Source organism: Grammomys surdaster, unplaced genomic scaffold (genome assembly GCF_004785775.1).
Source record: "Grammomys surdaster isolate TR1022 unplaced genomic scaffold, NIH_TR_1.0 100, whole genome shotgun sequence".
Taxonomy (NCBI): domain Eukaryota; kingdom Metazoa; phylum Chordata; class Mammalia; order Rodentia; family Muridae; genus Grammomys; species Grammomys surdaster.
The window spans coordinates 12,311,200-12,323,274 of NW_021604579.1; the positions used below are offsets into that span (position 1 = coordinate 12,311,200).

General features: G+C 49.7%; 1 protein-coding gene across 1 annotated transcript in view; it reads right to left on the bottom strand.

Annotated features, from left to right (window-relative positions):
* Positions 1–6,474: 6,474 nt before the first annotated feature.
* Dhcr24 (24-dehydrocholesterol reductase) overlaps positions 6,475–12,075 on the bottom strand; it is a 29,226-nt gene continuing 23,625 nt past the window's right edge. The window contains exons 7-9 of the mRNA XM_028786076.1: positions 9,595–9,792; positions 9,066–9,244; positions 6,475–8,975 (exon numbers count right to left, since the gene is read on the bottom strand). Of these exons, the coding sequence (XP_028641909.1) occupies positions 8,822–8,975; positions 9,066–9,244; positions 9,595–9,792 (531 nt within the window). The 3' untranslated portion in view covers positions 6,475–8,821. The remainder of the gene's footprint in view (positions 8,976–9,065; positions 9,245–9,594; positions 9,793–12,075) is intronic.

Below are 12,075 nucleotides of genomic sequence, written 5' to 3' on the forward strand. Positions count from 1 at the left end.
GCTAAGGGTTATAATAGCTAGCCTCTTGGGGTTAGAGCTACATATCAAATCATTTAGCTTTTATGTGGACCCTTGGGTTCATATAAAATAAAAGATAGATCTTTTTTAAAAGTTAAAAAAATGACTACAGTAAAACTTTAAAAAGACTGTTTACCTTATATAATAAGTACATTTAAAAAATATTTTTGTCAACTATTGTATTACTGACAATCACTGTCACCATAGAAATGGTGGACAGATTTGGAATCTTTGCCTTTGTAGGCGAGAAACCTGTGAAGTTCATTTAAATACTTTGCCCTGGAGATAACTGGTGAGCTTGTGTGTGTATTGAAAGTCACATGTGCTGTAGGATTTTCACCTGGTGGGATAGGCTTGTCTGACTGCCACGGTAGGCTTTACATGCCCATGGAGGACAGAAGTCCCAGGGACGGCAACACACCCTGTAGGAGCTGCCCTCTTGGGTGGAAACTGGTATATAAAAATCCTCAGCCTCTTGTTGCTCTGCAGAACTGACTTTTTTTTTTTTCAGATTTTTGTTTTCTGCTGCATGTGACTCTCAAGCTGCCAAGTACTCACCCCCAGCCATGTCCTTTGTGGTGTTTTTTTTAATCTTCTAGTATGCAAGTCCTTAGCTCAGGGTTGGGGTTGGCTTGGAAGGAAAGACATGCCAAGATGAACACTGGTAAATCTACTTTTTTTCTGACATCCATGGGTCATCTAGTCTGGTTTGGATACCTCAGTTTGGAGAGCACTTTCTACTTCCTGACAATAGTTGCACCTGTCTGATTGTAAAAGCTTCCTTTGGGTTGTGAAGCAGGTTGGAGGCTTCCTATGCCTTTTGGTTTCTACCTAAACAGGGCCTTGAGTGAACACTGAGAGCCAAGGTTTGTAACCTCAGCCCTGCTGAGGCCTCCAGCAACCTATGGAGAGGGATGGTGTGGAGGTGACCACGAGGCTGGCTCCTGGCTCTGCCCACTCAACTCCATGTTGAGCACATGCTGGACTTGCCCTAAAGGAGGACCTGGGTGGAATGAATGTCGGACACACACACACACACACACACACACACACACGTCTCAACAAAAGTTACGTCAGGTTCTAGCACCTCTCTAACTGCTCAGCAATTCTCATCACTCAGGTGTAGGATCCTACCAGGTTGTGGGAAGTCCTGAGCAGGCAGAGAGTGCCCCTGCCAAGCCGTGCTGTCAGACCCCACAATGTGGACCATCCCTGACACAATGAGTGAGGTTCAGACGAAAGCAGTCCTGGTCTAAATCCTGGTGACCAGCTAATGCGCAGGGACAGGTGGGCCCTGGCAGTGCTTCTGTAGAGCTGGGTGTGACCAGTATGACAAACTCAAGTTCAGACTGGAGCGTACTCACTGAGGATGCCCGGGCACCTTTTCTTTTTTCTTACCAACTGAGGATGATGGGTCTATCATGTTGAATGCTCTACACTGCTTCCTTTAGAGGTTCACAGCATCAGTGGGGCTGAAATCTACGGCCTTGTACATGCAAAGTCAATGTTCTCCCTTTCTGGCTAGTTTTTGCTTCAACTTGACATGTGCTAGAATCATTTGAGAGGAGGGAACCTCAACTGAGAAAATGGGTCCATAAGATCGTGCTGTAGCCAAGCATGTAAGCATCTTCTTAGTGATGTGGAAGGGTCCAGCCCATTGTGGATGGTGCCACCTCTGGTAGTCTTGCGTTTCATAAGAAAGCAGGCTTGAAACCTGGCCTGGTGGCACATGATTTGATCTCAGGACTTGGGTGTTAGACACAGGTGGATCTCTGTGAGTTCTAGGCCAGCCTGTTATTCAGAGCAAGTTCTAGGACAGCCAGGGCCACACAGAGAAACCCTGTGTCTTAGTTGTGGTTTTATTGCTGTGCAGAGACACCACGAGTACTGCAGCTCATGAAGGAACACATTTCATTGGGGCTGGCTTACAGTTATAGACTATCCCCATGGTGGGAAGCATGGCAGTGTGCAGGAAGACACGGTGCTGGAGAAGGAGCCGAGGGTGGCAGGAAGAGAACTCAAGACACGCTTCAACAATGCCACACCTCCTAACATTGCCACCTCCTATGGGCCAAGCATTCACATACGTAACTCTACGGGGGCCATTCCTATTCAAACCAACTCACTTTGTCTTGACTCTCCCCCCAAAGTCAGGCCCCACCCTCTGCCCCCAAAGTCAGGCTCCACCCTCCGCCCCCAAAGTCAGGCTCCACCCTCCACCATGGCCTTTACATCAGCTCCTGCTTCATGAAATCCTGCTCTCACTGTTTTCAATGACGAACTGTTATACGGAAGTGTGAATAAAATGGACCCAAGTTGCTTTTGGCCATGGTGTTTCATCCCAGCCGTTGAAACCCTAAGACACCACCACTAAACCATATCCTTAGCCTCAAGACGACTGTTGTTTGTTTGTTTCTGCTTCAAAACAGACTTGTTATGTTGATCAGGGTGGCCTCAGACTCATGCACTTGAGTGACTGTTCTCTTCAGTATCCTGAGTAGCCCGGACTGTCGGCATGCGCCATGCCTAGAGCCCCTTTCATCCTTCATTTGGAGTTTGGATCTTCGGTGCTCATCATCGTGAGCTGCTTAATAACCATCCAAACCTAAGCTAGCCCAGCTCCCACTTCAGACCCTGGTGTAGTCAACTCTGAAGGTGCTGTATGCGGCTTGCTTCTGGGAGGTCCTCCTCTTCCATTTACCTGTACCTCAGGCCCTGCTGACCCACTCTCTTCCTAGAACACCCCTACCCCCAGATTCAGCCAGAGGAAGGGGATCTAACCAAACAGGATAGATGGGTTGTTGAGTGCTGGGGGCTTCCAGGGATGCAGAGCAGACCCCTGAGAGGTGACTGTCCTGGGCCTAGGATGTGGGGCCACTTTTCCTGCTGACCTTGCATTCAGGAGTGTGTTTTGAAGCATGATGTGTCAAGAAATGGTTAAGCTGGCTCTCAGAACAAAGCAGGATGTGGTAGTTAACTATCTTCGTCAACTTGTCTGTGTCACGTGGTACCCAGGCATTGAAATAAGCTTTACTTGGTCACTTGCAATATGAGGTTGACAAGCTTCTTACTTTATGTGGGTGGTTGTGTCTTGGCCAGTCAGCAGAAGCCTTGAGTGGAGGAGGGCACTCTTGCCTGGTGACTGGAGCAGGACACCTGCCATCTTGTCCTGACTTTGTATTAGAATAGGAGCCTCAGTTCTCCCTGGGCTGACAGTCTGTTCTCTTTTGATCAAGAAACTGTTTTTTTTTTTTCTTTTTTCCTGAAGAGATTCAAAGAAACTGTAGTTTGCTACAGTAGGACATCAACAGACCAAACTATTCCATTCAAGTCCAGCTTGTAAACTAATGAGCTTGGGGTTCCTACTAGGCACATAGGTGCAGGGGTTACATCCGTAAGGGTGACTCAAAGGCAGAAACATTACAGAAAAGTCCTGAGTCAGCATGGGACCTCTGAAAAAGCTGAATCACTAGAATCTGCTGTTAGCGTCCACCTCGTACATAAACTCTAGTACTTCCCAGGACCATGGGAAGCTCGGGGAGATGGTGCAAAGTGGTTCCTGTAATCACAGGGGAAGCTCTGCCTCTGTCTTCAAGGGAATGAATGCTAATAGGCCCCATCTTTTCAAGGTCTCTCACATGTAAACACAGATGATCTGATATCAAGATTGCACAGGTCGTGTCACGGGAGGGCAGAGTTCAAAACAAGCCACATGACAAGCTCTCCTGAGCCAGCTTCTTGGAATAAGCCTGCCTCCTCCCTCTTCCCCTCTCCCTTCCCTGCCACCTCAGCTGTTTCTTTGACTACACCACTAGCATAACGAAAGCTTGATTTGCAGAGCCTGCTGGGTTCCACTGTGGAATGAGTGACCAGGCTACCCATGTCACTGAGCTAGTGAAGTCCAGTGGAAGGAGATGTGACAATAGTTTTTGCATTGTCCTAGCTTGCCACTGTCACATTCCTTCCTCAAAGAGACAGATTTGATTTGTGGGGTTCCTAGGGGTTTCAGGGTCATGTGCACAAGGTGTTGCACTTCCGGCTTCCATGAGGTGCTGCAGTGAGCAGCTGCGGGCCTGAATGTCTTACTCCTACACTCCATGTTCTCCTGCACACGGCCCAGTTGACAGCAAGTAGAGACTCCTTCATCCCTTCCCTGACTGCCTCTCCTAGGTCTCATGCACGGTCCTTGGCTTCAGGCCCAGAACTAGAACTGGGGAATGGGGAGAGGCAACCCTGGCCAGAAAGACTCCCTGGAGTCCTGGTTCAACAAACCAAGGAGCTCTGAGCCCAGCTACCATAGATATCAACCTACACTGGAAGTGCCCCATTTAGAAAAAAAAGTCTTTCTTGGATCATAGAGTGATGGGCAGAGCAGGATCCAGCTGTTTGAGTCCTAAGCTTCCCACACTTTCAGCATTGAAACACTGTCCTAAGTTAGTTTAATGAGCCTCACTATCTTATTCAAAAAAGAGCCAGAGGCCTGTGGTGATCGCTGCCCACACGGGAGGCAACCTGATGTCCAGATATGCGTGTACTGAGAAGCACACTCTCGAAAATACTCCCTTGTTTGGGTGGTTTTTCTTATATTGGTCTTAAAAAAATAATCATTGAGACTTAGACAGTTGTACAGAGGACAGGAGTTCTCCTCATGGACAGTATGACTTGCTGACCACCTTCTGAGCCAAGTTCCGCACAGTGACTCTACCCCTCTTGCCAATGCCTTTCTTTGCTCCTGAGGCATTTGGGTGTGACTAGACAGCTTGTACCCTTGCCAGCCTCCATGCAATTCATTTGCCCTTTTACTGAGCCTCAATTTCCTCATCTGTGTAATGGGGAAGATGACCCCACATGCTGGCTATTTTTATGTCAGCTTGAAATAAGCTGGAGTTATCTGAAAGGAAGGCACCTGGGTTAAGAAAAGGCCTCCATAAGATCCAGCTGTAAAGCATTTTCTCAATGATTAATGGGGGAGGAACCAGCCCATTGTAGGTGGTGCCACCTCTGGGCTGGTGGTCCTGGGTTCTGCAACAGGTTTAGCAAGCCATGATGAGCAAGTTAGTAAGCAGCACTTCTCCAAAGCCTCTGCATCAGCTCCTGCCTCCACCTGTTCCTGCTCTGACTGCTTTTGATGATGAAGTGTTGCGCGGAAATGTGAGTGAAATAACCCTTCCTCCCCCGAGGTGCTGTTGGTTATGGTGTCTCACCAAGATGCCCACCTCATTTTCTTTGTTACAAGACTGAGAATTGAAGACACCATGCGGTGAAGGCTCATCCAAATGTAAGGTTATGTCTAAGACTGAAGTGTAAAAGCTATTTTAATGGTAGTTTGGGCTTTAATGGTAGTTGACAGTTTCGTCAAGGGCTGGTTCTATTGGGAAGGGCTTAGTAGGAGGTCTTTGGATCACGGGAGACATCCCTGTAAAGGGTACTGAAGGACCGCCAACTCCGTTTTCTATTCTTTTCTCCCTGGTTTGTGACCATTTCCTGCCACACCCACCCAGCACTATACACTGTTTCACCACAGGCCCCACTGGTCGTGGATTGGAACCTCTAGAACGTAGAGCTGAAATAAAGTTCTCCTCTTGATCATCTCAGGTACTTTGTTACAGAAAGCATGCTGGCCAGCAGAGGGAATATTACAGATTTAAAACAACCTATAAAATCAGAGAAGGGACTTCCTAAAAGGTCCCTTGAAGTCAGCTTCAAAATGAAATTCACCCACCACAGGTTCTAGTAAAATGCCCATCATGTATACATCTGTACAAAATTTATTGACTTAAAACCTGATTCTCCTGTCTTTGGGCATTTAAGCCTCACAGCCCCGGAGGCACCTGGGGTGAGCCAAACTATTAAAAAATACAAATTCATAGTGGCTCAATCCTAAGAGAAGTTTACCACTTCCTTTAGTAATAACCCAGGGTGGATGAGCAGTTCTCGAGTGATCAGAGACTCAGCTCTTCAACTGAGGCTTTCCTGACCCCGCCCTCCTGGCTGTTGTATCCAGCTCCATAGCTTCCCACAGTTGGGGAGAAGAGCCATAGTTGATGTATTTCTGTTCACATTCACCACCAAATAACCCCCTTACTCCTGAGGACACATCTGGCTGACTGAAGGCTGGCAGTGTTCTGCTGGGGGTAGTTTTTGCTTCAGCTTTTAGATGAGGAGGGAGTCTACACAGGAGCAATGAGCTTATCAAAATTAGTCGGTCACAACCAAGTGACAAAGCCAGGACACCAGCCCATCCCTCCTGAGCCACCATCATTTCTTCACTGGAATGACAGGAATCCGTTTGTTACTCGCCTCCCCCATGGTTGTAGCCCATGTCTGTGGGTGCTTGTGTTCAGACGGGACACCGGAGCTGAGTGGCACTGGCTGCTGCTGTCTCCTTATCTGACTGCACACTGATCCTCTGAATTAAAAAACAAAACAAAACAAAACAAAAAAAATGACAAAGACTAGCGTCCAGGCCGTACTTTATTTTACAGAAGTGGTGGCCCCAGAGCCACAGGGATGTGTTCTGGAGAGTAGGCACAGTGCCCGAGGCTGCAAGAGCCTTCTCCTTGGTCCCCATGACCAAATTAAAAAAACAAAACAAAACAAAACAAAAAAACCACACAGCACACACTGCCACGCCCATCCCCCTCTTCCCTTTCAGTCACAGCCAATTCAGCTTTCTAGCCAGACAGTGGCTACAACTGAATTTACAGAGAACCATGCAGCCAAGAAACCAGAGCCATGGAGGGGAGAGGTTTGCATTGACTTCCCACACGCACTGTCCCATAGCAGCAAAGTGACTCACCAAGCCACTGCACGGTTGGACAAAGACAGGACAGGCTAGAAGACAAAGCTGGGACCCCGTACACCATGCTTGGAAGACAACCACTTTTCAGGCAAGATATTACTGGAGCCAAACACTAACCTGAGGCTAATGTGACTCAAAATCCCTCCACTTCCCAGGTGGTCCTGGGGAGTGTCTGTGGAGGGCTGGATTTTGTTTATTTTGGGTGACACAGGTGGCTGGCATCACTGCCACAGCCCTAGTTGCTTTGGGATGGAGGCCTGACTGGAAGAATGACGGCGCCTTATACACCACACTAACTAACCTAGCTCGAATTGACCATTCATCTGCAGCAGGCAGGGTCATAAGTCTTCGAGCGAGCGCAAGGATGCACATGGACCACTAGGAGAGCCCATGCCAGGAATGCATGCTGCTCAGACAGCAAAATGAGGTTACTTCCTTCACAGGCCAAATGGATGAGGTGATTCTGCCTTCCCACTGCCCTGAGTGCACCAGCCTTCACAGGATACAGTAACACTGTGCAGTATCCTAAGCCCTCAGGGGCATCATTGAGCATCCTTTAGTTAAAATATAACCCTAAGGGTTCTGGCCTCGGTCAGATGGATGAAAGTGACACAGGAGCTGGCCTGGTGGTGGAGGGAAAGACTATTGATGGACGGTGCCTGACCATTTATGCTCCCCCAACTTCTAACACGAGGCTTTCCCAACGTAGTATTGTCTTAAGATAGGAAGGCTTCAGGAGCTCTTATGTTCCGATGTGACGGGCAAGAAAACTGCAGCTTATTTGGGGGGGGGGGGGCAGGGGTGTCGGGGCCGGGGAGACAGCGGCCAGCTCAGCTTTTGAGTTCTGGCTTTCCTTCCAGAACCTGAGTCCCCCTCAGACTCTGGGTTTTCAGCTGGGCCAGGCAGTTCTGAAGGTGGGGGTTGTACAACCAACCACGGTTCATTAACAAGGCAGAAGGACCGTGGAGGCCCCTCCCTCGGGAACGGAAATGGAGCTAACTTTCTCTGAGCTTAGGATTTGTAAGGCACTGAAATTAACTAGAGCCAGGGGAGGGGAACAAAACAGGGGAGGGGGAGGGGACGAGTGACCCTGGATGCTTTCTTTCCAACCCCAGGGAGGGTCCTCACAGTAGCGACTGGGTGGATGCCCATTTCTCACTTGGTGTGGGGACCGCCCCTGTGACACAGTCATGAGCATGTGACCCCACTGTGACTCAGTGGACTCTAGAGGAGGCCTGGATGGTGGGAGTCAAGAAAGAAAAGCCCGGGAAGGCTAGGCTTCTCATCTTGAAATGTCTTCCAGGAGCAGTCCTGAGTGGGCTCTGCGATGGCTGGGGTAGCCTGAGCACACAGGAAGTAGGGGCAGGATGATCCGAAGATGGCAGAGAGTACTTTGGAATAGACCTGGCTTTGGCACAGTACATTCTGGGCCTGCCTGCCAATCAGATGTCCCCCTGCTCCTGAGGCCCAGGGGAAAGTTGACCCTCTTTTACCCTCTTGGGGCTGATGCAGGCTATGCAGGTGGAATTCCAAGGCATCCCCTTTACGGTACCAGCAAAACCCGTGCACAGGTGACCTGTGGGGAGACTGGTCTCAGCTGTTGAGTCCAAAGCATGAGCCAGGTGTGAGGATGCATGGAAGCAGAGGTGCTGGCTATCACTTATGAAGGCCTTCCCACACAGCGGGCCCTTTGTGTGGATGACATCCAGCACATAGGTATCTTTACCTCCTTTCACGGATAAACACGGGGCACACAGGGGCCAGGTGACTAGCCCAGAGTCAGTCATACAGCTAATGAGTGGATGATCTGGGACTGGGACGTAGGTCTGTCTGACTCCAAATCCCATGTGCTTCCATTTGACCGAGCTGCCTTGGAGGCCATCGGGCTGCCCGCCTCGGGGATTTCGGGAGGGGTTTCTTTCTGAAATCTGGGAAAGCAGAGAAGCTGGAGCGAGGGAGAGCAAGTCCATTCCCATGCATCTGGCTCCCCAGGTGCCCTGCTCAGTGCCTCGCAGCCTTGCAGATCTTGTCATACACCTCAGGGAAGGCATCCTGGCAGCCAAGCTGCTTGCGTAGCTTGTGGTACAAGGAGCCATCGAACATCTCCCAGAATTCCTCTCGGTTCATATAGCAATCCGCGTATAACATCTGGAACCTGTGTGGGAGGGGGAGGGAAGGAGTGCGGCTGTGACGATGGACAAGGTGGGTGAGAGGCCCCCATATCCCCAAACCCTAAGCCACTCACCCGTGCACACTCCGCACAAACTTCTCCAGCTGCCTCATGCAGGACCTGGCCTCGAAGTGCTTCACGCGCGGCTCCCCGTACGCCCCGATGTCCACATAGAGCTCGGCCTCATCTCCCTTGGGATGCACAAGTCCTGGCTGGCTGGGCAGGATGAACGGGCACAGCCAGATGGGGTAGACCTGAGAGGTCAGAGAAACAGGTTGGTCTGTCTTTTCCCAGCGGGTAGCAGACACAGGGCTAGCTCACCCACATCCCACAAAGGGGAACTTTGACTTCCCAACCCACTAGTGGCTCCCAGATGCTCCCAGCTTCAGCTCCCCCTCCAGCCCTGCCAGAGACTCCCATATTATGGGGCCACTCTAAAGCAGCTTATCAGGGCACTACAGTCTCTGAATGGGCAAGACCCTAATTGTACAGTTGGTGAAATCGAGGCCCAGAGGGCAGAAACACAAAGATGGGTGGGTGACACAGCTCTAGGGAGAAGGCCTGGGTTCCATGGGACCATGCCCGCTTGGTCACTCAAGCTTACATGGATGTCGTTTTGGAAGGTATGCAGGGCCTGAGACAGGCATTTCATGGGCACCAGCATGTCCTGCACCACATGGTGCTGTTCATACAGCTTTCGGAGAGTCTCGCCCTGTGTCAGCTTCAGGAGGGAGATCTTGGGAGGCACCATCCAGCCAAAGAGGTAGCGGAAGATGGGGTTGTTGCCAAAAGGGATGATGTCCTAAAAGACAGAGATAGGGGATGGGAAGAAGGAGGCAGGGCCAGGTCCTCAATCCACTAGGGATAAGTAACTCCAGGGTTCAAGCCCCTCTTTACAGGAGGAGGATCTCTAGGACTTTACCGGATGGATCTGGGTTTGAGTCCCATCTTCGGACATTTACCAACTATAAGGGCCTTGAGCTAGTCACATAATTCCTCTGAGCTCAGATTCTTTATCTTTGAAAAGTGACAGGTGAGACAGATATTGTGACCAGTGCCAGGAACACACTAAGGTGACTACCATTCCCACTCTCAAGAGTGAGTCAAAGCAGTGAATGTTGTCCAGTGAGAAGAGGAATTCTTAGAGAGCTTGAAGAGTTTTTCTAAGGTCTGTAGTAAGGACGGCTCTCACCTGGTGGACAGAGCCTAGCTCTGCACACAGCCAATCATTCGTTCACCTGCTTCCCTTGGTCTTCCTGGAGATCCTGACGGGCAGATGACTCTAATGCCTTGGGCCTTGGCGCTGCTTCCTCACCACACCCTTAGTTCCCTAGCTCACATTTCTCCCAGCTCTAGGTCTGGCTACCTTCCTAAGTCACCAATGTGCAGAGGGTACCACAGCCTCTGGAGCCTTGACACCAAGGGTGGGTGTCAGAAACAAGACATTCAAGATGTGGCTCCTGTCCTGAGACGCTCACTGTGGTGTTTTGAATATGCTAGGCCCAGAGAGAAGGTGTGGCCTTGTTGGAATAGGTGTGGCCTTGCTGGAGGAAGTGTGTCACTGTGGGGGTGGGCTTTGAGGCTCTCCTCCTAGTCACATGGGAGACAGTCTGCTCCTGGTTTCCTTTGGATGAAGATGTAGAAATCTCAGCACTTCTCCAGCACCATGCCTGCCTGGAAGCTGCCATTCTTCTACCTTGACGATAATGAACTGAACCTCTGAACCTGTAAGCCAGCTCCAATTAAATAAATGTTGTCCTTTATAAGAGTTGCCTTGGTCATGGTGTCTCTTCACAAGATGGAAACCCTAACTGAGATACTCACTCTTTCCGGAGTGTAGGGTACAGGACTCTAGACTGCAGTGGAGATGGAACAGAGTCAGAGGGAGCTCTTGAAGGTTTCCCCAGAATGGCAGCCCAAAGCAGCAATATGTGCCAACTGCTAAAAGCCCAGTAGCACCACCACTCATGCATCCCTGAGTCAGGGCTCTCCTATGAGGGCACCTATCCACTGTTCATCTGCTAGACCCACACAGCAGACAGAGTTTAACCAGCAGTTCGGCTCTCATCATTGTGTGCTGTGCATCAGAACACAGTGACGCCACCAGTGAGCCACAGAGCTAGCCACTGTGGCCATGTCTGCTCATCTTTATGTGTCTATGGCTTCTGTCTGGCTAGGAGGACAGAAGAGGAGCTGAAGGGACTGAATATCCCACAAGCCACCTCTCCATCCATTCTTAAGCCCGCACAGATGCAGAACCATTTTTTAAAGCATCTCTATGTTCATGAACACTTAGATCATTCGAAGATTACCAATGAAGATCCTCGGTACATGTCTTAGCCCACCAGCACGTACATCTTGATGTTAAGTTCCTGGACACGGACAACTCTAGACTAAACACTGTAGGTATCTTTAAGGGATCCTACTTTAGATCCCTGCACCATCTTGTACTCTGAAACTCTGAGAGGTGAACACTGCTTCCTATACACGAGACAGCAATGTGCTGTCCCAGGCCTCTGATGTTTCCAGGGTGAACATCGAGACACCATGAGATGCCTGTTCCTGGTTCTCAGGTCCACTGGTCTGTATCAGATGAAACTGTCAGCCACAGAAAGCCAGTGTTTAAACACTGCTCTTCTTTCTGCCACCCCCTTACACATCCTTTGGTCTCTTAGTGACCTGGGGTCCCATGGCCCTGGCTTCACTCCTGTCCTGTCCTGCCAATATGCTGAAGTCACTCATTCCAGTAATCTCCCTACAGTTACTTCCCTCTCGGGCTCTTACCAACTCAACTGTGGCTTGCATCTGGCCTGCTATTGGCCACCACTGTTCTGATGGGCTGGCTGCAGAGCCCCAGAGATGATCAAAGATTCCAGGATCTCCTTTCTTACCTATGTTAACCCCACCCACCACACACTGGCTAATAACTGCTATGAAAAGGCAACCCCTAAGGGACAGATCAGATGGGCCTGCATCCTCAGCCCTCTCCTACCTAACACAGAAAGGAAAAGGGCAAAATGTTCATATAAAATAAAATAAAATAAAATAAAATAAAATAAAATAAAATAAAATAAAATAAAATAAA